Source organism: Panthera pardus, unplaced genomic scaffold, assembly GCF_024362965.1.
Source record: "Panthera pardus isolate Hobbes unplaced genomic scaffold, ASM2436296v1 HiC_scaffold_26, whole genome shotgun sequence".
Taxonomy (NCBI): domain Eukaryota; kingdom Metazoa; phylum Chordata; class Mammalia; order Carnivora; family Felidae; genus Panthera; species Panthera pardus.
In genome coordinates this window covers 9,457,222-9,482,116 of record NW_026526832.1, presented here as the reverse complement: position 1 = coordinate 9,482,116, position 24,895 = coordinate 9,457,222, and the positions used below count along the sequence as shown (strand labels likewise).

The window sequence follows — 24,895 nt, the reverse complement described above, 5'->3', positions numbered from 1 at the left end:
AAATAGATAGATAGATAGTTTGAAGCATATAGCAGTTAAAATAAATGCAAAACATGAAAAAAAGAAGACAAATTATCCACAGTAGCAGACGTTTGATATTGTCCAGCTCCCAAACGTAAAGGCAGCGAACCAAAGCCATTAACAAATGTATACAAGATGTTTGCAGAAGGGGTCTGAGGAGCAGATTTCTTTACAAAGAATTTCTGGCACACTATGTGAGGGTCACTAGTGAGTGTTTAAAGTGTATGATGTAGCACAATTTATATTTGCCTTTTCCAATTTGTTCTGTGTAGCATTAAAAAAAAACAGACTATTTGGGGAGGATAAATAATCTCTTAATTTTAACATTTCTCAGTTAAAAAAAATTTTTTTTTAACATTTATTTTTGAGAGAGAGAGAGACAGAGCATGAATCAGAGAGAGGTCATGGTCAGAGAGAGGGTGACACAGAATCTGAAACAGGCTCCAGGCTCTGAGCTGTCAGCACAGAGCCTGACGCGGGGCTCGAACTCACGGACCGCGAAATCATGACCTGAGCCGAAGTCGGCCGCTTAACCGACCAAGCCACCCAGGCGCCCCACCATTTCTCAATTTTTGATCCTAAGTTTTCCACTCAACTGCACTATTCAGTTCTAAGTTTTTTTTTATTTTATTATTATTATTTTTTTAATGTTTATTTTTGAGACAGAGAGAGACAGAGCATGAATTGGGGAGGGTCAGAGAGAGAGGAAGACACAGAATCTGAAGCAGGCTCCAGGCTCTGAGCTGTCAGCACAGAGCCCAACATGGGACTCGAGCTCACAGACTGTGAGATCAGGACCTGAGCCGAAGTTGGAAGCTCAACCAACTGAGCCACCCAAGTGCCCCTCAGTTCTAAGTTTTTATCTGTAATCCTTTCCCACACAATTCCTGTACTTAAGCATTTGGGGCTACAATTTTTGTAATATTTGTGATGGTAAGGGGAAAAAGGACCAATCTTCAAATTGGTCTACTACACAAAAATCAAGGAACATTAAAAAATTTAATGTTTAACTTTAACATATAGCCAAAGTCCAACCATGCGAGCCTTCAGATTAAAGTTGTTAGTGTTCTTATTTTCTAAAATAAAGCTTATTATCATGATAAACACTGCACTATTATAAATGAAATTACATCAACTACAATCTTATCATTCTGTTGGTCCTCAATTTAATCTTCTCTATAAATACATGGTTATTATGGTGTTGAAATTAAACTCAGACATGTTTTCCCTCAATTATTTTGCTAATCTTGTACTTTTTATTACCAATAAAACCTAAGAAAGGTGTGGAGATTTCAAGTGTTAAATTTTCTATTTTTTCATTTAAGAGAAAGCATACATGATAACCTCAAACTCAATTATGTACACTTAGTCTTATTCAGATGATTAAGTTAGTAATTTTGTATTCCTGTCGGTTTTTACCTGCCTATAGTCCATGTATATGAAAAATACTGCAGCTGTTTGCTTTTTGCTAGATTTTATGGATGCGTATATCCAAGGTTGTTTCCAAACAATTGGCCATGTAAACAAAAAGGGCACAAGATTAAAATATCTGATGATTCCTTTCAAATTCACTCCTGAAACTAGAGAAAACGCACCACTTTTTTGCAGATTCACTTACATTGCCCTTTTTTTTTTTTCTTTTATAGAAAGAGGGGGAGGAGAGGGAAAGGCAGAAGGAGAGGGAGAGAAGAATCACAAGCAGGCTCCATGCCCAGTGGGGGGGCTTGATCTCATGACTGTGAGATCATGTCCCGAGCAGAAATCAAGAGTCAGATAACTTAACCAACTAACCCATCCAGGCACCCCTACATTTGCTTCTTAACTAGAAAAAGAAAATAGATATAGACTAATATTCATGGGTGCTCACATAATAATTCACAAACTGGTAAAAAAAAATTGCATCATATTTGAATGTTTTATAAATAGCAGTAAGAGTTATCTTACCTTCAAAAGCTCAAAGTAATGCAGACAGTGGTAAACAGGGGCTAGAAGTAGCCTGGGTAAAACATATTGAACAGCTTCTTTGAAACCTTCGCCTATTGACTAAAAAAAAAAGTGATTAATTTTTTTTAAGATTACTTTTCAGACATCATATATCTTGATTTAAAAATTACTATACCTGTAAATAGAGTGCTGCTCCTGGCTTTGATAACTGACTAAGGAAACGATCATGAAAACCAGGCCGTAAGATATCTCGAGCATATGATTCATATGGATCAAATGCCAGTTCCTTAGAAAATAAAGAAGGTAAAACATAAATAAACTTTCTCCAAGTTAAAACATAAATAACCTACCACCAGAAATACAGACAGATGAAATTATGGGTACATCTAAGCTAGCACAATTAGGTACTTCTCTTAAAGCCTCTAAACAAAATTACATGGCCATTAATTATAATTGTTATAGGATAAGTTTAATATTCTCCAGTAAGAGAGTAAGTAAATCAGTTCTTTCTGATGAATAATGGCATTCTTGTATTTTATGATACTTCCCATCAAGGATTCTAGTAGAGCATTTTCAACAAAAACAGTCATAAGAATGGGCAGACTTTTGGTTCCAGAAAACAAAGTTTAGCCTGAACAACAAAAATATAGATATCTACAATGAAGTAAAGTATATAATAAACCTTTAGAATACAGATGCCCAACATTTATTTTCTCAAGGTTATTTCTTAGTGGTAGACTTTTACTTTCACATTCTGTAAGCCAGAGGTAACAGTTTATAGCATCTAAAATTCATTGTTATGGTTTTCACAAGCAATTAAACAAGAGTTTAATCGAAACTGCCCAAAAATTCTATCATCAATCGTTAATAGACTAAACAATTTTAATGGTTAGGTTGTAATCTATTGGTTTTGATGATTCCTGAGGAACAAGAGAATAAGCGTCATGATTTTAGCAGAAGCCATCCTATGCTCTAACTTATTTATGGTTTAAGAAACTATTATGAAAACAGTACTCTAGTTTCTTGCAAGAGCTCATTTCTAGGAAGGGTAATTCTAGAAAGAGGAAGAGGACATCTAGTGGAGGAGTACAGAAAGGACTGACAGAACAAATGATGTTTGTGTTAATTACCCTTAATGTTTCTTAGATTTTTTTTTTTAAGATTGAATAATGACAATATAAGATCAGAAATCAGGAGACTGGAGTTCTATTCTTTGTGAAACACAATATGGCTTATATAGTTCTAAGTCATCCTGAATTCCTTGAACTGGTTCCTAATTCATTTCCCAATTTCAACTCCTTCAACTACTTTCCCAAGTAAAAATTTCTATAATAATGTAAACTGGAAACTGCAGTCCACTGTAGGTTTTACAAGAAGGGATAGTAAGGTTTCAGCAATAACAAGGAGTCAGGTATGGACAGAGTAAATGGGAGAGAGGAATAAAAATGTGATTTGATGCTTTTATCTTGGGTCTCCTGAACTCTAGAAATTATCTTGTACAGAAGATAATGTTTGCATTCCTCCTCTTTCAATAAACTCAAATGTACTATAGAATTTTTATGACAACTATATACATAAAGGCCGTAAAGTGGCTTAAAAGCCTAACTTTAGAGTCACAGGGACTCAGATTCTAATTCTGATTGTACTACTTATTAGCTATGTGAGCTCTGATAAACAAAGCCAGTTTCTTCACTGGAAAATGTGGATAATACCTACTCTCAAGGGGTTGCTTTAGGAATTAAATGATAACATGCAAAATGCTTACAAACAGTGCACGCACATATAAAGTACTGAATAAACAGTATGCAGTATTATAATTTTACCTGGCTAATCTCAAAAGGGAAAAAAATCGCCAACTGGGAATCCAACCTCTCATCACATAGTTTTATCCTTGAGCATAAATTTGTAGAACTCTTAGCACTACTAAGAATCCTTATATAAGTTAATACATGATTTTCCTTATATCCTTATATAAGTTAATACATGATTAGTTTACTGATTAAAACTCAATACAAGATTCACAAAACAATGATCAATATACACAATTGTATATTAATGATTAAAAATGTAGAATATTCTAAACATACAGAAAAGTACATTAGAACAACTAATGTAACTATATTCACCATTCAGCTCCAAAAATTTCAACATTTTATAATTTCAACATTTTATAATACAATAAATAATAATATAATAAAAGAAATAATAATTTCTTTAAAAAAAAAAAGAAAGACAGTTTAGTGGTAATTGATCCTTCTTTCACAAGCTTATCTCCTCCCCTGCTGATCCCCACAGGAAATCATTATCCTGAATTTGAATTTTATCATTTCCATGTATGTTTTTATATAATTACACATGTATCAAGAAATAAGGCAATGCTTTCAAACTTTATATAAATATCGTAATGTATTTATGCTTCTGCAATTTGTACTTTACATTCAAACTTATGTCCAAGACTTATCCATTTGGATTAATGTAGTTTCTTCCACTCATTTATTCTAAATTCTTTAACATTGTATTGAATAAATATACTTTTTTTGAGATAGTTTAGATTCACATGCAATTGTAAGGAATAATATAGAAAGATCCTGTGTGCACACTACTCAGTTTCCCACAAAGGTAACATCTTCCAATAGTACAATATAGTGCAATATCACAACTTGGCCACTGACATTGATGTAGTGAAGTACAGAACATTTCCATCACCACAGGGATCTCTCATTGCCCCTTTAGAATCATACCTCACTCCCTCCCATTACCACCCAAGTCCAAATTATGTATTTTTTTGTTTTGTAGCTCATGCTTTGGTTGTCACATCTAAGAATCCTTTGCCAAAGCCAAGGTTGTGAAGATTTAGCCATGCTCTCTTCTAAGAGTTTTATAATTTTAGCTCTTACATTAGATCTATTTTATGTTTGTATATGGTGTGAGGCACAAAGTTCAACTTCATTCTTTCATATTCTCATAACTTTATAGTGTCTTTTTGTGAATAGAAGTTTAAAAACTTTAATCTTTTATGGCTTGCACTCTCTAGGTTCTTTACGAAAACTTTTCTTTTTAAATATAGTTTTTTAATATTTATTTATTTTTGAGAGAGAGAGAGAGAGAGAGAGAGAGAGAGAGAGAGAGAGGCAGGCAGAGAGGCAGAGAGCCAGAGGGAGACACAGAATCCGAAGCAGGCTCCAGGCTCTGATTTGTCTGCACAGAACCCGACGTGGGGCTTGAACTCATGAACCATGAGATCGTGACCTGAGCTGAAGTCAGTTGCTTAACTGACTGAACCACCCAGGTGCCCCAAGAAAGCTTTTCTATCTCAAAGTCATAAATATATTCTCCTATATTGTCTTCTGAATTTTTTAAAAGTTTATTTGAGAGAGAAAGAGAAAATGTGTGTACAAGTGGGGGAGGGGCAGAGAGAGAGAATCCCAAGCAGGCTCTGTGCTGTCAGCATGGAGCCCAACGCGGGGCTTGATCTCATGAACTGTGAGATCACGACCTTTAGTTGAAATCAAGAATCAGACACTTAACTGACTGAGCCACCCAGGTGCCCCTCTCTTCCAAACTTTCAAAATTTGCTTTTTGTTTTTTAGATTTTTAATCTGTTGAGAACTTGGGTATGAAGTGAGCTAAGGAAGGAGTTTTTTCTTTCCATATGGATAACCAGTTTTTTTTTAAATAAACATTGATTTATTTTTGAGAGAGAGCACACACAAGCACATGCACGTGAGCAGGGGATGGGCGGGAAGAAAGGGACACACAGAATCCCAAGCAGGCTCCACACTGTCAGTGCAGAGCCTGACACAGGGCTCAAACCCATGAACCACAAGATGATGACCCGAGCTGAAATCAAGGGTCAGATGCTTAAGGGACTGTGCCACCCAGGCACCCCTGCTGAACACATGTTCTTACATTTAATGAAATCTAGCTTATCAATCTTTTCTTTTATGGTGTTGGTGTCTTGTTTTAAAAATCTTTGCTTATTCTAAGGTCATGAAGATCTCTCACATTTGCTTCCGCAAGCTTTATTATTTTAAATTTTGAACTCACTCTTGAATAAAAGTTTAGTTGGACAGAAAATTCTATTTTCCCTTAGTACTTGAAGATATTCCTCAACTGACTGTTAGCCTCTATTGTTAAAGAGAAGTCTTCTGTCATTCTAATTATAGTTCCTTTTCAAGTAGTACTCTTTTCTCTCTTACAGCTTTTAAGATTTTCTCTTTATCCTTGATCCATAGTTTCACTGTAACGGTTTTTGACTGTAGGTTTATTTTTATTTATCCTGCCCACTATTTGGAATTCATTTTTGACCTGGGAACTCATGTCTTCATTTCTGGAAAATGCTCAGCTTTTACCCCTTCAAATTATTCTTCTCCACCATTCTTTATCTGAAACTCCTATTAGACAATATGAAAGTCTTTCAGTGTAGACTTCATTACTCTTAGCTGTTCTAAGAGGATCATATTCTAATCGTGGTTTCTGTGTGTCACATTTTCAGTGAATTCCTCAATTCCTTTTTCCAATTCATAAATTTTCTCTTTGAACCAGGTCTAGCAAATGTTGGCTACATAGTGAGTTTTTATTTATATTTAATTTCCAATATTAGGGTAGATGGGGTGGGGGTGGGGTAGAGGATGTGAAGTGGGCTCTGGGCTGACAGCAGAGAGCCTGATGTGGGGCTCAAACTCACAAACTGTGAGATCATAATCTGAGGCAAAGCCAGATGCTTAACCAACTGAGCCACCCAGGCATACACCCACGTCCCTTTTTAAGTAGGCTTCACGCCCAGCACAGATCCCAAAGCAGGGCTTGAACTCATGACCCTAAGATCAAGCAAGACCTGAGCTGAGATCAAGAGTCGAACCCTTAACCGACTGAGCCACCCAGGAGCCCCTAATTGTTTCTTTTGATAGCTACCTGTTCTTATTTTCCCTCCACTTATTTTTGCTTCACAATGTCTTATTTATAAATATTTCTTCATTTATCTCTTTGAGCCTCCTAAACTTCTTTTAAAGTCTTCATATGTCTATTGCACAAAATTAATTTCATCTGGAATGATTTTTTTCCTAATTGTTGATTTTGTTAGATATCACACTAAGCATTATTATTTGTCCTGTATTTTGGAATTGCATATTAGAGATTTCTTAGGGGGAGGCTTCTAATGTTTGGTTTCCTTTTTTTCTCTCCCATCTCTTTATGATCATTCTTTCAGACCAGAACCTGTTCTGTGATTTTTGGGTCTCAGGCTCTGTAGTCACATTGGCTTAATATTGTGGGATAATTTGTTAAGTTTTAAAGTATATTTGTTATAAGGTAGTGTTTCTGTTCCCCCACCTCAAGTCTACAACTTTCTATAAAACTTTGCAGGCAGGAAATTGACAGATTTCTCTGGCATCCTCTTACAATCAGGGTCTTGAAACAAGAAATCTTGCTCACTTTCATGGAGCACATTTAATCTTCATTATCCTTAAGAGTTGAACACTCAGCTACCAGAGATCATTACCTTGAATGCCTACTCTATTTCTACTCTACTACTGATCTTATTTTTTAGTCCAGTTATGCATATTCCTTCTTTTTAAGTTTATAAAAAATATCTATTTATTTATTTTTGAGAGAGAGAGAGCACACAGTGGGGAAGAGGAGCAGAGGGGGAGGGAGGGAGAGAGAGAATCTCAAGCAGGATCCACACTCAGTGAGGAGCCCAACACGAGGCTCGATCCAATGATCCTGGGATCATGACCTGAGCTGAAACCAAGAGTCAGATACTAAACTGACTGAGGCACCTGGGCACCCCATATATATATATATTCCTTTTTTTTAAAAAAAAATATACTCTATGACTTCTATGTGTTTGAAGCAAGAGTAGAGGGGCTGTTAGTGAAGCTTAAGCTATTCTGCCTGAAAATCTTAAATTTTTTATTTTACAAACTCAACTCTGTGTTTGTGGATTTTAGAGTAAGAACAAAGGAAGAGCTAAAAATTTCAGAATGACTACCAATGCGAACTTATTAGGACTAACTCATATACTGTAGCATTTGAATACCCAAGGAGAGGGTCACTATTTTTCCACCCCCACAGCATTTGAATCATCTAGGTCCTAGACCTGATTTTCCTATTCACTTCACTCCTACTATTCCAAATTATAACGTATAGTTATCATATATTGAATAGCTTACTGTGTGAAGGTGGTTAGCTAAATATTTTAGGTAGGTTATTTTAATTTTCACAAAAATCCTGAGCCCTACTATTATCTCTATTTTATATATATATATAAATGGAGGTTTAAAGATTTGAGATAAATTGCCCACAGTCACATACAACTAGTAAGTAGCAGAATTTAGACCAGAACACAAGTAGTCTAACCTCAGATCCAAGTTCCATGGCTTCTTCACTGACAGGGCATTCATGGACTTTTCTTAGCTTTGCTATATAAGACAGATGATTGAGTGTCAGCTGTAAATGCCTCTCCTTGGTGGGATCTCCTTTTTCATAATGGATAAGAGACTACTTTTTTGTGGGTTTCATAAGACAATAGAAACAAATGTTGACAATGACCCTATGAGGAACAGGCAATATAGCTGAGTGGTCATCAGTTAATATCTATGATTTTAGCTGGAAACATGAATTAAGACTCCAATTTTAATGCAATGTAGGGCTTTTATATGGACTTTTTTGGGTGTATAATTAAAGTACTTACCTCTGCTAAGTCTTCAAAGCAGCTTCCTACTAAGGGATGGGGACTACCTTCATCAGTCATTTCCACAGTATCTTCTATATGGCCCAGTAATTTTACACTAAGTTCATGTATATCTACTATACGACTAAATATATTTTCTACGTCCTGTCGGGAGGAAAAACATATTAATTCAGTTAGGCTATAGAATAAAAAACAAATTTTAAGCCAATAAGTCATTTTATAATCATAAAATTTAACATGACAAATACAGTGAGAAATTTTAACAACTTAGAAACGTAAGCAAAAGACAGCTCAAGAATTCTTTTTGCAAAGGTGTACAATTTGCAAATATATTTCTTTAAGGTCAGTGGTTCTCAATATATAGCACTTTTTTGAAAACTGTTAATTCCTTAAAACAGTGAGAAGACTGGCACTTTTTTACATTTTTGCAAATCTCTAATAGACTTAATAGAAGGTAGCTCGATTTTCATATATATGTATTTAATCTGTTGTGAGACATTGTTTTGGTTAAAGCATACAAAGAAAATCTAGCTTTACACAGATAGGTAGTTGGAAAGGGAGGAATATTTTAATTGTCTACTCAAATAATTGTAGATATTCTTTTCTTTTTCAGTACAGTTTCTTTATTGAGATGTAAGTCACATGCCATAAAATTCACCCTTTTAAATTGCACTATTCAATGGTTTTCACGTATTCAGAGCTGTTCAATTATCGCCAGTATAAAATTCCAGAATATCTTTGTCACCTCAAAGAGAAGGTCTATTTATGTCCATTAGCAGCATCCTCCATTCTTCTTTTCTGCCCAGGGGGTGGCCACCACTAATCTACTTTCTATCTCCCTGGATTTGCCTATTCTGGACGTTTCATATAAATGGAGTGAACACCCTTTCATGCTAGTATGCCCCAAATCAACAAATGATAGTTTCTTAAAGGTTAGTTGCAAGCGGAATCTGAAACCACATCAATTTTGTACTGTTACATCAAAATCCATCGGGCTATCTTAAATTTTGAAAGGATTCTTTACCTATGTGTGTTTTCGTAGCATTATGAATTTGGTCACTTGGAAAACAGTGGTCCATTGAATTTTGCAGATTTTCCAAATGTTAACACATTTAACTATAGAATATTAAAAGACCAAACCTATTAGTATCACCACCGATCTTGGGAGTAGATACAAATTTTCCAAAATTTTATTTCATTTGGAAGCTCAAATTTTATCACTGTCAACAAATATTGCCACTCTCCTTGAAGTGACAGGTTTGTTCGTTTTATTCCCCCATTTCATTCATTTTTGAGAAATGTCTGCCAAACACACAAGTCTAAATAACTACAGACCTGTCAGTTGTTCTTTCAGGTAAAAGTAGTGTTTCATGAAGAAAATGGCTAGTTCAGGTAGCCATTCAGTCATACGGCGCTTTCCTTCAACACAGCCACCCTACTTTGGTATGGAGCACAAGTGCTTACACAAACCTCCCAACTGCCTCAGCGCTTCTCTTACCTGGGCTTTCTCATGGGATGCCCAGCTCTTGTTCTACCAGTAGTGACAGAAAAAACCCCCATGAGTCCAGACAGTCCCCTTTTACTTCATGTCTTCATTCTATTCCTTTGTTATCTCATTTTTGTTACAAGTAGACACGATACAAGAATGCTCAATTCAACACTGGGTGACTTACGATGTTCTGTAGGTCAGATTCCTGGATGGGCTTCTGTCATGGGGTTACACACTTGAAATGCCAATGGATATTTTCTTTAAAACAGTCCACTGGTCTACCCTCCCATAAGCAGTGTATGGGAGTAACAATTTGGTCAAACCCTTACATACAACCCTTACATACAAGATTGTCAATCTTAACTTTTAGAAAAACGTCTAGGTAATTGAAAAACAAATACTCATTTGCATTTGTTCAGTTACTTTTTTTATTTGATTATCTTTATTATTGACTATATTTTTTTGTCAAATCAACTTTGAAGTAGGATTCATATGCAATAAGATATACCTATTTTGATGTACTTTTAGATGAGATTTTATGATGGTATTTACTCTTATAACTGTCACCACTGTCAAGATATAAAACACTTTTATTACCTTGAGAAGTTTCCTTATGCTCAATCCCCATTAATCACCTCTATTGCCCCCAGGAAACCAGCAATCTGCCTTCTGTCACTACAGATTAGAATTCTACAATATTAAACAAATGGAATCATACATAATCATATTTGTTTAGTTTCTTAGGTTACGTTTTTGAGATGCATCCATGTTGCTTATATAACTACTTCATTCCTTTTAATTCTGAGTAGTATTCCATACGTATGGACATACCACAATTTGTATATCCATTTACCTGTTGATGGATATTTGGGTTGTTTCCAGTTTGGGGCCATTACAGATAAAGCTGCTATGAACATTCACAAACAAGTTTTGTGTGGACATGTTTTCATTTCTTCTGGGTAAAAACCTAGGAGTGGAATTGCAGGCAGTATGGCTAGTTTATGTGTAATGTTACACCAACGGCCAACCTCTTTTCCTAAGTATTTGTACCAGATTACATTCTTACAAGCAACGAGGGAATTTTACATTCCCACAAGCAGTTGCTTCACACTCTTTTCGACATTTGGTAATGTCACTTTTTAATTACAGCCGTTCTAATGAGTTTGTAGTAGTATCTCATTGTGGTCTTAACTTGCATAACCCTGAGGGCTATGGATGTTGAGCATCTTTCAATGTGCTTTTTGGTCACTGGAATAGCTTCTCTTATAAAGTGTGTAAATTTTCTGCCCACTTAAAATTGTCAGGCTGTTATTCTAATTATTGAATTGTCTAAGTCCTTTATATATTATGGGTTCAAGTCTTTTATTAGGTATATGTATTTCAAATAGGTTCTACCAATCCGTGGCTTACATTTTTATTTCTGAGACAGTGTCTTTAGAAGAACAAAAGTTTTTCATCTTAATGAAATCCAATTCATTAATTTTTTACTTTATGGTTCTTGATTTTTGTGTCCTAAGAAATCTTTACCTATTCTTTACTCCTTTATTTTTCAAAACAACTTTATTAAGGTAAAATTTACATACCATGTAATTTATCCATTTAAAGTCAACAATTCAATGTCTTTTTTACTATACTTAAAGGTTTGTGCAACTCATAAACCACTCCTGTTAACTTTTAACATTCACTCATTGCCGTAACTTGAGCCCCAGTGCCAGCTTCTGTAGTGAGCACTGCTTTTCTATCAGTCACCCATGCCTAGAGTTCTACCTTAGACAATCTACGAATGCAGCCCCCTTAGACAATCTCAACTGTTCTCAGCATTCAGCATTTTCCCAGGATTCAGTTAGGTTGGTTTGATTGCTATTGTAAGATCAGTAATCCCTTCTCTAATTTTCAATGTTATTGGCTCCCTCTCTTTGCTCCCCAAAATATTGTCGTCGCACTTCTATTATGGTAATTACCGTACTGTGTTGCAATTTAACATCAAGTTTACATTTCCATCTTGACTAGACTCAATTTGAGGTAAGGAATTGTTTCCTACTCATCTCTGAATCCTCACTGCCAAGTACTGTATGGTGCCTAACAGTTTATACAGGCAGTACTGATGAAGTATTAGTTGAATGACTCAAATGAGTCAAAATAAACAAAAAAATCTTCCACTTTAACAAGAGGCTTTATTCCTTGGAGTACATGGAAAACTGAATTCACTTGCACTTATAGTTCAGTCTAGTTTAGATTTGGTCTTTTAATTTTTGATGTTGAATTTATTGAAACTGTTGTAGCAACTCTGAGATCATAGTCACTATGAATTAAATCACACAGCTTAAAAAGTTATAACAAATTAGCAATCATAAACTACACAAATTCAAATTTAAGGGATCACGTAAAATTAACACGTACAATGATATATGTGTATACAACAATACTTACATTAGCTGAAAATAATTTTGAATTGGAGACAAAGGGCTCTCTAAAAACTTTTATAATTAAATTTAGTTCCCTTATGTACTGTCGAATTTCTGCCATAAATGCTTTTACCAAATCATAGTAAGTTTGCTCTCCTGAGGTGGAAGGCTCTTCATCGGTTAAAGATAATATATTTATATCTTCTACATCTTGATGAAACATATCCATCAATACCTACATAGTCAGAGATACAAAAAAAGTACAGTGAAATATGAATCTGTAGTTAAAGATAAGCACCCTAAGTTGCTCTTTGAATACAGTTCATAAGTGATAAAAAGCAGAAACACAATAATCTCTTCTTGGCTATATTGCCACTGCTTCCTGCATATTTTCTCTACAAACAGAATTCTACATCTAATATCACAAACTGCCTCCTCCAAGCTCTCTGTTAATACTGCTACCTGTCTGTCTCTCTTGTTAACCTATTAGTTCAAATTTGTTCCCAAATCTTGTCTTAGACTTCCCTTAGTTTCCTCTGTTTCATACCCTTGTCATCACCACCTCATTCCAGGGCCTCACTGCCCTGTATCTGAATAATTCACAGTCTGCTAATTGGCCTCCTTGACTACGTTTGTTGGAAACTGATCAAAACTAGTCCTGCTTCTTCCAAGAAGCCTATTATTATTCTCTTACTAAATCTCACCTTTCCCCTTCTATAAATTTTGACATCATTATCTCTACAACATGATGAAATATTTTATCTTGTATTACTCTGTGCTTGTTTCACAAATGTAAATTTCCCTTCATCAACTCTGCAGCCTTGTTTTATATTTCTTTTGCATCTCCTCTCTGTGTAAGCTCATAGTATGTACTAAAAAATATTTTACTTATCTGATTTAAAAGGTAACAAATATTTTATATTCATTGAAAAATATTTTAAAAACCAAATAGTTATTCATTTAAAAATGTCAATACATTTGAGACCCTTCCTCAGATCAGGTGATTTTTACTCTATATGTTCACATTCTAAAAGACAAAATAAACACTAGAACATAATTAAGTGGATTTAGTAATCAGAGAGAATAGTCCAAATCAATAAGAGTATAGTGAGGAAAAAATGGAACAAAATGCTCATCCGAAAATATTTTCTTTTCTGAAAAGTCATTTTCATAAAATGAAAATATTGAGGCAATCTAGAGTAATAACTAAGAGCTTTAGAATGAGATCTAGAGTTTGAGTCCAGGTTTTGAAACTTCTTAGTAAGTTCTGGGTCAATTTCTGTATCTCTCTAAACTTCAGTTTCCCTTTTATAAAGAGCACCTACCTTACAGGGGTACCACAAAGACGAAAGGAAATAAATTACATATATGCTTAACTTCAATAATGTTTGCTCTTTTTATTTTTAGTAGGCTCCACACACATCGTGGAGCCCAACGCAGGACTTGCACTCATGACCCCAAGATCGAGAGTCAGACACCTAATCGACTGAGCTACCCAGGTGCCCCAATGTTTGTTCTTAATATTTTTATAATAAAACCACAGAAGTAGTATCTAAAGAGAGTTAGGTGTTGAAATAAAGCCCTCAAGAGTTTAGTATTTTTACATTTTCAAAATTTTTTTTCGGGGCGCCTGGGTGGCTCAGTCGGTTGAGCGTCCGACTTCGGCTCAGGTCACGATCTCGCGGTCTGTGAGTTCGAGCCCCGCGTCGGGCTCTGTGCTGACCACTCAGAGCCTGGAGCCTGTTTCAGATTCTGTGTCTCCCTCTTTCTCTCTGACCCTCCCCCGTTCATGCTCTGTCTCTCCCTGTCTCAAAAATAAATAAATGTTAAAAAAAAAAAAATGTTTTTTCAAAGTTCATCATCTTCTAAGTATTCCAATCTAAATAATTTAAAGAATTTCACTAATAAGAGATTATTACTATCATTTACTCTACTTGCAGGAACACATAAAAGAAAAACTGCATGACATTTTTAAACACAGTTTACAGGCAGCTGGGTGGCTCAGTCAATTAAACATCTGACTCTTGATTTCGGTTCAAGTCATGATCTCATGGTCTGTGAGATCGAGCCCCAGGTCAGGCTCTATGATGACAGTGCAGAGCCTGCTTGAGATTCTCTTTCTCTGCCCCTCCCCCACTCACAGGTTCGCTCACTCTCTCTCTCTCTCTCAAAATAAATAAATAAAACATTTTTAAAAATAAACATGATTTAATACTATATATATAATACTCTATTTCCATAAAGTGATATCTTGTGTAGTTGCTATTAGACTACTGGAAATATACCCTAACACATAATATATAATTTTATTATCTGAACAGTATGTTAGCATCCAATAAATCAGGAATAAAAACTTAAGAACAAGACATACAGAAGATCGGTATCCTACCTTATCAGCACACATTGCCACTTTAATATCTTGTTTTGTAATTTCATAATGCCGTATATTTCGTACATAATTCCCCACCAGCTTTAAAATGTCTGCAGAAATGTATTCTAATACTGCTACTATGTAAACAGAAACCTGGTGGTCAATTTTATAACCTAGGACCTCCTGAAAAATTAAAAGAAAAACATGTTTAAAAATCAGATACTATAAATTTGACACACTGATTAAAAATTTAAAAAAACATGTATACAATTTAGCTTAACTTTTACTGAGGCCTGTGATTATCAACAACATTTCGTTGTAAGTGGTTCATCTATGAATAATATACATATTGCTATTTGGAAATGTAGGTAGAGCAAAATTACCTACGATTATGTAAAATACTTAATAAGTACAGATTACTAAATAGATCATCCTTAACTTAAGAAGGGAAGCCCCAGTTTGGGGGACAGGAGAAATGCTCACTTTACCTAATTCAGAATACCTGGAATTAACTATGACAAAAGAGGTTTTTTCTTTATTCAGAACAAAAGTTAATGTATTATTGATATCTGGGAATATGTACACTAGCCTTATACCTCTGTTCTTCATTCCAAAGGAATCTGGGATCCCAAAACCCTGGTGGCGCATTTCTGGTATTTGTACTGTTTCAATGCGAAAAAATTTATGCTATGTTCTACTGAACAACAGTGGTTACTAAGAACATGTTAAATAGTATTATTAGATTTCAAAGAAGGTATGGGCTTTTGTGGGGCTGACCAGTTGCTACAGGGAAACAAATTCTATTTTCTAAACAATCCTATTTAAAAAAAACCTTTGAAACACGAAGTTTACTTATAAGTTGGCGGCAGGTGGCATTTACCTTTAAAGATATGTAAAAACTATGAAATGGCTATAGTGATAAAGATTTATTAATAAACTGAAATGGTATCTGCAATTAGATCATAAAATTCAAAGTTCAGGATCATTACTGACACAGCAGGCACATACCTCAATGTGTTAATTCTCTCAGAATAAAATTCAATGTATGGCTAGTAAAAATTAGGAAAAGAGAATTATACAGAAGTATGTAATTACTAGTAGTTTAGTAATTCTCTATAGCTTGCACTTATTTCCTCAGACCAGTAAAATACAGACAGATATTTCTATTCCAACAACCCGAGTACAAAACATAACCTTTGACAGTCTTAAACATAATCCAAGTGTTTAGTCTTAAATCTTAAGTCTTGGACGAGATCAAACAGACCTGAATTCCCTAACACCATCACTTGGAGCCCTGTGAACATGGACTAAAAGTTACTTAATCCATTTTTGCCTCAGTCACCTCGTCTACAAACTGGGGATGACAATAATAACTTTGTTGAGTAATAAAGTTTAGAGGTAATGTACGCAAAAGCATTAACATTTTGCTTGTATTATAGTACATAAAAATTATCGGTATCATAAGTATTAAGGTTTTAATTACTATAATACCTATATTTTTGACGTGAGAGTTAATCTATAGTTTGTTAATCTTATTAAATAAATAGAAACAGGATTATTAGCATTTCCAACAATTATTCTTTCTACTAGCTCTGGAGAGATTCAGCTGACTGATTTAAATGAGAAGTGGGACTGGGTAGTTTAGGTAATCTTTAGACAATTTTTGCTCAGAAATTACACATAGCCCTGTGGCAGACTCACAGAGGTCCCTACACATCTAACAACGTGAAGGATTAAGATTTGAAGGATGTGTAGGGACACTTAGGTCTAACCAATAAGAAAGGAGTTTTATAAATTCTCTTTGAGGTACTAGTAACACCAGAGCTGAACGAAATCCACAATTATAACTTTTCTTAGTCCCTTCAATTTGCATATTTTTGTCGGTATGAAATTACTTTAAATCATGTTGCCCAACTTATATTTCCCTATTGTCATATCATCCCTCCCCGTGACATGAACTTCTGGAAAAATTAAAATGAGAGAATTTTACTCTTCAATTGACTATTATCCATAAAATATATGCTGAGTGTTTGAAAACGATGGGTTTTATTTTGCTTTTAAAAGGCAAGAAGGTAGTATTTCAGCTTTACCTTTAATAAAGGATGAATTTTTTCTACTGGGAGAGATAAAGGGTTTCTTCGCTTCCTCTTTTCAATAGCCGATTGGGCATCAGCTATTGCCCACTTATCAATTGGATGAGGGAAACTTTTTTGAACACGTTCCTTGGAAAATAGGAAAATAACAACTAAGCAACAAATATATTAAATAGTGCTCTTCACTTATAATTTACTTTAAAAATCAAAGAATACCAAAAGCAGGCTTTTCACATGTGCTATAATTTATACTACAACCATACTTAAGAGAAAACTCTACTGTCAATGGATTAGTTTCTTAATTAGACAATTAAGAGATTAAACATTCTTTGTATTATCTAGGGGAGAAAATCACATTCAGGATTTCAACTTAACTGTGATAAAGCTAATGACAAGAATGATTAGAATAAACATATAAAATCTCAACAAGACCTAAGCTCAAGAAGCAAGTATCTAAATCTAATTTTCATTCATTTGACCTTTTAATAATACCAATTACAACCTCAAGTAGCATTTTGCACTTGAAACCTCTAAGAAATTTTTTCTTTATTCATCATGCAAAAGTACTTGACTTCAAAACTATTTACAGATCATGGAAAACAAGGGTTTACACTGGTAACAGCAATTTTTATACACCGTAGTTCATCATTAGAGTTTGAACCCTCTATAAGTCATTAATTTTTACAAAATACTTCTCTTTAATTTCTAGCACTTACTTGGTTAGCATTTCCATTGAAAGTGAAGAAACTCATGTTAATGTAAAAGCTGAATTTTCCTACTTTAATAAACTAATGTAGTTCACTTCAAGCAAAAGTGACTCTTTCAGGATACCACAGTGAAAACCAGTAGAGGTCGCTATTAACATAATTTAAACCCATGTAGATAACTAGTTTGTAAAAACTATTAGATAAAATTAAATGTCACTCCTGATTATAAACCTAAATAAAAAGTTTTGTCAGTTGCTATTAAAATGAAAAATAAAAAAAGAGACTGTCACATGACACTTTGGAGGGAAAACATGTTGATTTTAGGACATCTTAAGAACAAATTTATAAAGTGAGAATAGTTTAGCCCATTCAAGTTAAGTAAATTTTCTCTTCATCTAGGTTTGAGGCTAAATCAGCTGCCAAAGTTAAGAAGTGATCGTTTCAATTCTAATTAATGGAACTGGAGGTATGTTGAAAGAAATTATTGTAGTTATAAATGGAGTTTACAAATTTATTGAAATGCCTAGTTAAAAAGCTATCTGCCAGGACACTATACAGATAATACAAAGGTCCAAAATATTGGGGGAGTTTGGAAGGTAAAAAAGGAGAAAAGAAAAGGAGGACAAGGTGGAAAGCAACATCCAAGGCTAAAATTCTTTTCCTTTCTCCCAGTCAATACTAGATTTGCTAATCCAAAAATGACAATTAAAGAGATTTAGGACTAACTTAACTATGGCTTGGAATTAAAAATTTCAGTGATGGGTTTAACCTGTGGTTAACCATGGTACAAATCTTATAATGGTATGGCCCTGTGCTGCTATTTTCTTTCCCCTCACCTCTTTCCCTCCCTCCCTCCCTCCCTCCCTCTCTTCCTTCCTTCTAACCTCAACTCACAGTAAGAAATAATAAATTCTTAATACATCTCATTGCATCCTTACACATCATACACATACTAAACAAAGTTCATAAAACAAAACCTGCCCTTATTACACGCTGATATTATACCGATATTTTCTATGCATTAAAAAAGTTTGGGGCGCCTGGGTGGCTCAGTCGGTTGAGCGTCTGGCTTCGGCTCAGGTCATGATCTCATGGTTTGTGAGTTCGAGCCCCGCGTCGGGTTCTGTGCTGACAGCTCAGAGCCTGGAGCCTGTTTCAGATTCTGTGTCTCCTTCTCTCTCTGCTCCTCCCCTGCTCGTGCTCTGTCTCTCTCTCTCTCAAAAATAAATAAACATTTAAAAAAATTAAAAAAAAAAAAAAGTTAGTTGGGCAATGCATAATGTGATTTTATGACTTACTGATGGGTCCTGACCTAGAGTCTAAAAAGCACTGGTGTATGGTAGTGAAAGTATAAGAGAAAAGACGTTGAACTCAATACAACAATTCTTAAACATATTTCACATAGGTCTTTGGAAAAAAAGTCACTGGTAGAATTACATAGGCAAAATGGAGGCAGGGGTTGAGGTGGAAGAAAAAGAAAATAGAATAGCAATCCCTTCCCAGAGAAAGAACAAGTATAATTATGGAAAGACAAGACTTAATAAATTAAATAAAGAAAAAAAATAAATTTAACAAAGAATATACTTTACCAGGAACACAGAACAGAAAAAAATACTATTAGTTTTTTCTTCTATTTTTTTTATAAAGCTTAAATACAGAAAATGAGGGAGAATGAACCGGATTGGAGCAATTTTTATACACTATCTTCTAACATGAAAAATTATCGTGAAAAGACAGAAACAAACAATACATATCCCTCCTCTACATTCCCAGAGCACTCATATAAATGCTTCTTTATTCATCGGGAACACTGCCTGACAGATAGCAATACTCAAATACTGGTGGCATGGATTGTTGAATTTTGGCTACGTCAGTAAAACGAAATCCCTTTCATTTGGACTCTGATAGTTCATTCACAATCTTTAGTACAATTTCTCAAAACTTTTCAATTAACATAAGCAAGATTAAATAACATAATATTCAATTAACATAGTATAGATACATATATAGTCCATCAGTTTTCAAGCACTTTCAAAGTATCTATATTCCTAAAACTATAGGGCAACTAAAACCCACTTTTAGTTTTTCATTAAAATAAATCCCCTTGGGGCCAAGTATTAAGGAAGAATTGCTACTCTACTTTGAATTATGTTTATACTTTAATCAAAACGTATTCTTTAGAAAGACAGAAATTTTATATATTGCATTAATTCAGACTGATCTATTTTTTTAAATGTTTATTTATTCTTGAGAGAGAGAGAGAGAGAGAGAGAGACAGAGAGACAGAGAGACAGACAGACAGACACAGAGCATGAGCAGGGGAGGGGCAGAGAGAGGGAGACACAGAATTCGAAGCAGATTCCAGGCTCTAAGCTATCTGCACAAAGCCAAACGCAGGTCTTTTTGTTTTAAGTACGGTTTTTAATATGGGCCTCAAATTTTTAAAAAAACTTTGATGAATTATCTCTTACCTCAAAATTTATTTGAAGGGCTTATAAAATTCATGACCCTTATGACTTAAAAAAAAAAAAAAGGCTCTGTAAATGTATTAAGGAAATAAAACAAATGTATTAAAGAAATATAAAATTCTTATGAACAAAGAAAGTGAAAAATTGTTTTCTGATAAAAGAATCTAACACACCATTATATTCATTTAAAATCTCTATATATCTATATTTTTGTCTAAATACGCTTCCAGGAATGGTACAGGAAGAAGGGTATTTGACCATGATTAGATTCCAGGTTTCCACCTTTTTAAAAATCTGTTCTAGGGGCACCTGGGTGGCTCAGTCCACTAAGTGTCTGCTCAGGCCTTGAACTCAGGGTTGGGAATTCAAGCCCTGCATTTTATTTAAAAAAAAAAGAAAAAAATTAAATCTGTTCTACCATTCTGAGGGGTGTGTAATCTATAAAATAAGCAAAGTAATAACTACTCCATAGGGTTGTTGTAAAGACATAACTATGTATATAACTGTACTCTGAAATTACAAAGCCCATTACCCAACTGATGGCTATTTCTATTTCACTCATACATTCTTCCCAACCTTTCCCAATTCCAAAGCCAGCTCATTGGTATATCACATGGCTACATCCACTTTAAGGGCTCAGAGTTACCGCTTAAAAATAACATGACAGGGCACTGGATAATTATATATCTTCAATATCTCAGAAGTTTTCTATTAAGAAGCTAAGAAATATCCTTTATTAATATTTAGAGTCTTGAGGGCCTACATTTTGATCAAACCTGTGCAAGTCAAAAACTGACGCAGTAATTTTCAAGAATTCATGGAGATCTCCTTCAATATTGGAAAAATTATATATTAGTTTCTGTATTAATAAAAATAAGGAAATTAAATAAACACAGTATAGTATGAGATATCAAGAAAGAACTGAATTTGAGTTTGCAATGTTATCAAACTAGCAAATTCCTAGAACGCCCTCTAACATCAGAATGATAATAAGCAAGATGAGTTCCATAACCCTACTCTAACACACTAGGCACAAGGCTGAATGCTGTATTTTATAAACACTGTGGGAGAACCTAACTAAGATCCAAAAGAGCAACTGGAATTGTTCATGAGAAGAGTCAGGCAACGAGTTCTATTCAAGATCTACTCTGAAGACCAATGTAATTAAGTGCCTAAAGGAAATCATGAATAAAAGATAGTTGACCTTATAATTCAATGGAAAAATGGGATAAAAATGTATGAAACCTTCTTTAAATTACTTAAGAAATCAAAGTGAATTACTATTCCATTGTATACAATCTTTTCTACATCTACAACCTCTGTAGTTCAATGTTTTCAAATATCTCTTTGCCTCAGCTGAAATCTGGAACTCCCCTGAAGACTTCGAGAGCAAAAACCGCCCTTGTCCCAAAACCTGCATGAAGGTAAATTTAGCATCTTTTCCATTCCCCAAGCTGTTTCTGGATCATGTAAAATCTTGTCATGATCCTGTGTGACCTTACTGTCTACCTTAAGGACACATGAAATACCCTGGCCTCTTAATTCTTTGAATACCTCATCTTGGAGACTTTCTACCCCAGCCACCATCACATGGCCACATCCCGCTTTGTAACTGTGTTACTGAGGAAATCTTAAATTCCAACAACTTTGTCTCTGATCCCAATCTATTCTTTTAATTCTCTCACTCAGGTATTCTAGTGTTATCAGTTCTTAACCTTATTGGGAAATCCAATACCCTAATTCCCTCCATGTTTTTCCAATCTACTTGTCCTCTCCTGGCAGGATACTTGAGTTGTAATGTACATGCAAAAAGCTTAGACTTTCTGGGCTACAGTCTTGACTTCGCTACTTATTAGCTGTGACCTTGGGCAAGGGCAATTTATCTAACCTCTCTGTGCTTCAGTTTCCACATTTATTCATTCAACATGTTATTTCCTGAGTGTGTTCTCAGTGCCAGACATTGTTCTAGATGCTAGGAATTTGGCAGTAAACAAGAAAAATAACCTTGGAGCTTACATTCTAGTAAGAGAAGAAAACAGCACCATCTTCATGGGGTTATTAAAAAACTTTAAATAAAATATAAAGCACGGAACTGTTTAGAACAGTACACAATTATTACAGCAAGCACTTAAATATCAGCCATTATTATATGTCACTTTTTCTCCTATCCAGTTTAGGTTCTCTGATGCTCTTTTCAGAAGTTTCTCATTAGATATGCCTATATTATCAATCCCTCATCCCCTGGGGGACAGGGTAGGGCCTGGGGTAGATAGATATACCTCCTACCCAGCCACCGTTTGAGATAAAATCTTTGTTACATTCTATGTGTGTTGTGTCTTGAAAGGTTGTAAAGCCCTGTTATTACCAATTTCCACCACTTCCTTGTCCTACTATTCTACTGTATGTCTATGGTGAAATTCCATTCAACCCAACTGTCTTTCTTGTGCCCACATTTGAGTACTGCAAAAGAAATGCCAGAGAAACTCAAAGATTTGTACTAGTATACATTCAAGGTCATTAAAGTCAAATGTTCTTTATCGTTGTTAGACAACTTTTATATTTCCAGCTCTATCTCCCATTTTCTACAGTTAGAACTTCAAACCTTCTTTCTTTTCTTCTCAGACTTTTGACTTCTTCAGATGCCTTTTCTGGGAAGCTAATCCCTAGGTCCCAAGGCCTGTGTTATTAGTTTGTCCCTTTTATGGTCTCCCTCAAAACTTTTATGCACAGTGGATCACATCCTGTTATTGCCATTATTCCTGTATCTCCACCAAACTTTAAGCCCTAAAAAAGACAGGGGCCAGGTCACTGCTGTAGTAGACTGCAGAACTTCCTAGGTTTTTACATGTTTCTTTCCCTTCCAATTGGTGGGAAGGAGTTCACTTACTATCTAAAATACATGTAACAACTGAAGACCAACAGATGGATAACTAAATGTTTTTATTTATTTTTGAGACAGAGAGAGACACAGCATGAGCAGGGGAGGGGCAGTGAGAGAGGGAGACACAGAATCCAAAGCAGGCTCCAGGCTCTGAGCTGTCAGCACAGAGCCTGACACAGGGCTTGAACTCACAGACTGTGAGATGATGACCTGAGCTGAAGTCAGACGCTTAACCGACTGAGCCACCCAGGCGCCCCAAAATGTTTTTAAATGACAGTGGGCTTTAAAAACAAAAGAAACATTTGAACATATTCCACTCTTAAAACTGTGTGTGTGTGTGTGTGTGTGTGTGTGTGTGTGTGTGTGTGTGTAAAATTCTAGTATCAAGGAGTAGTGTTTAGGGGTGCCTGGGTGGCTCAGTTGGTTAAGCATCCGACTCTTGGTTTCAGCTCAGGTCATGATCTCACAGGTTCATGAGTTCGAGCCCCGCATCGGGCTCTGCGCTGGCAATGAGGAGCCTGCTTGGGATTCTCTCCCTCTTGCCCTTTCTCTTTGTCCCTCCCCTTCTCACGCTGTCTCTGTCTCTCTCAAAATAAATAAACTTAAAACAAAATAAAGGCAGTGTTTTGAGGCCAACAAAAGTTCATTTCAGAACACTTTCACTGACACTGCAACAAGTACACAGTGTGTGTGTGTGTGTGTGTGTGTGCGTGCGTGCGTGTGTGTGTGTATAAAGCAAATACAAGGCAAAATTTATCATACCTCTACATCTGAAGCACTTCGGGGCTGAGCTTGGCATAGCATATTTAATAACTGCAAAATTAATTCTTCAACATACTGAAGAGCATCATCACTAGACTCAAGAGTAGGATGAACTTGCCCCTGGACCTATAAACAAAAAGCAAAGTAATTAAAATGTAGGTTTATACTCAAGCACATGGTCTGAATTGCAAGTACAGATTTAAATGTGATGACCCAGAAGTTCGTTCTCAATCTCTCCCCAGCCACAATACCATACATGCTTATTAACATGCTCCTGGAGGTTCAGATACCTAACTGCAGATTTCAATATTTTTTTCTTTAAACCACAGTTACCCTGAGACATGGGAATGCAGAGAAGGAGGGAGAGGCTATGGTTTTCATCCAGAACCAGAACATTTACTCAACATACTGCTTGGGCAAAATTGACCTCCCATGGGTCTCTGGTCCTTGTTTTAACCCTACCTTTCCTCCTAAATGATAAAATCCAAGAAGGATTTCTCTTATTCACCAGTGTAACACTAGCACCTAGCACTGTGCAGGGCACAGAATACAAACTTGATAAATGTTTGTTGAACACAAAATCACCCTATACCAAAGGACACAAAATGGGCACTTTTGACAATCTGTGACTGTCTCTGCTTTATGAAGATAACTTGGTAGTCACTCATTCATAAATGTCTGATCATCTTTACCTTCATTTTCCTCAACCATTTGGTTGGAGGCCCATCAGGCCACTGGCTTCTGTAAAATTTACATTTTAATTACCAGCATGCTAGCCTTTACGTGCATCCTTTGTCACTCACTATGGGTCACAACTATTCCTTTTAACAAATGGCAGAAAAATCAGTTCCAGGAAACAAACAATATAGGTTTTAAAATATAGTCAACTCTCCAAAGGGCAGAGCCCTCTTGGGAGAAAAGCGCACAATACTCGCTGGCCAAGAGCATGTAGTATGATCTGTCCTATTACACCTCATTATCGAACAGGGTATGACAGCCTTAGTGTAGGGGTACATTTTTATACACAGTGTACTATATTATCAATTTCTGGAATGTGTGT

At 35.4% G+C, this 24,895-nt stretch overlaps 1 protein-coding gene across 3 annotated transcripts in view; it reads right to left on the bottom strand.

Annotated features, from left to right (window-relative positions):
- The window catches only part of SOS1 (SOS Ras/Rac guanine nucleotide exchange factor 1), a 148,637-nt gene that overhangs the window by 54,151 nt on the left and 69,591 nt on the right, over positions 1-24,895 (bottom strand). For all 3 annotated transcript variants that reach the window (XM_019446753.2, XM_019446764.2, XM_019446771.2), the window contains exons 2-8: positions 23,836-23,961; positions 17,015-17,146; positions 14,943-15,107; positions 12,579-12,788; positions 8,660-8,803; positions 2,141-2,251; positions 1,966-2,064 (exon numbers count right to left, since the gene is read on the bottom strand). In XM_019446753.2, the coding sequence (XP_019302298.1) occupies positions 1,966-2,064; positions 2,141-2,251; positions 8,660-8,803; positions 12,579-12,788; positions 14,943-15,107; positions 17,015-17,146; positions 23,836-23,961 (987 nt within the window). The remainder of the gene's footprint in view (positions 1-1,965; positions 2,065-2,140; positions 2,252-8,659; positions 8,804-12,578; positions 12,789-14,942; positions 15,108-17,014; positions 17,147-23,835; positions 23,962-24,895) is intronic.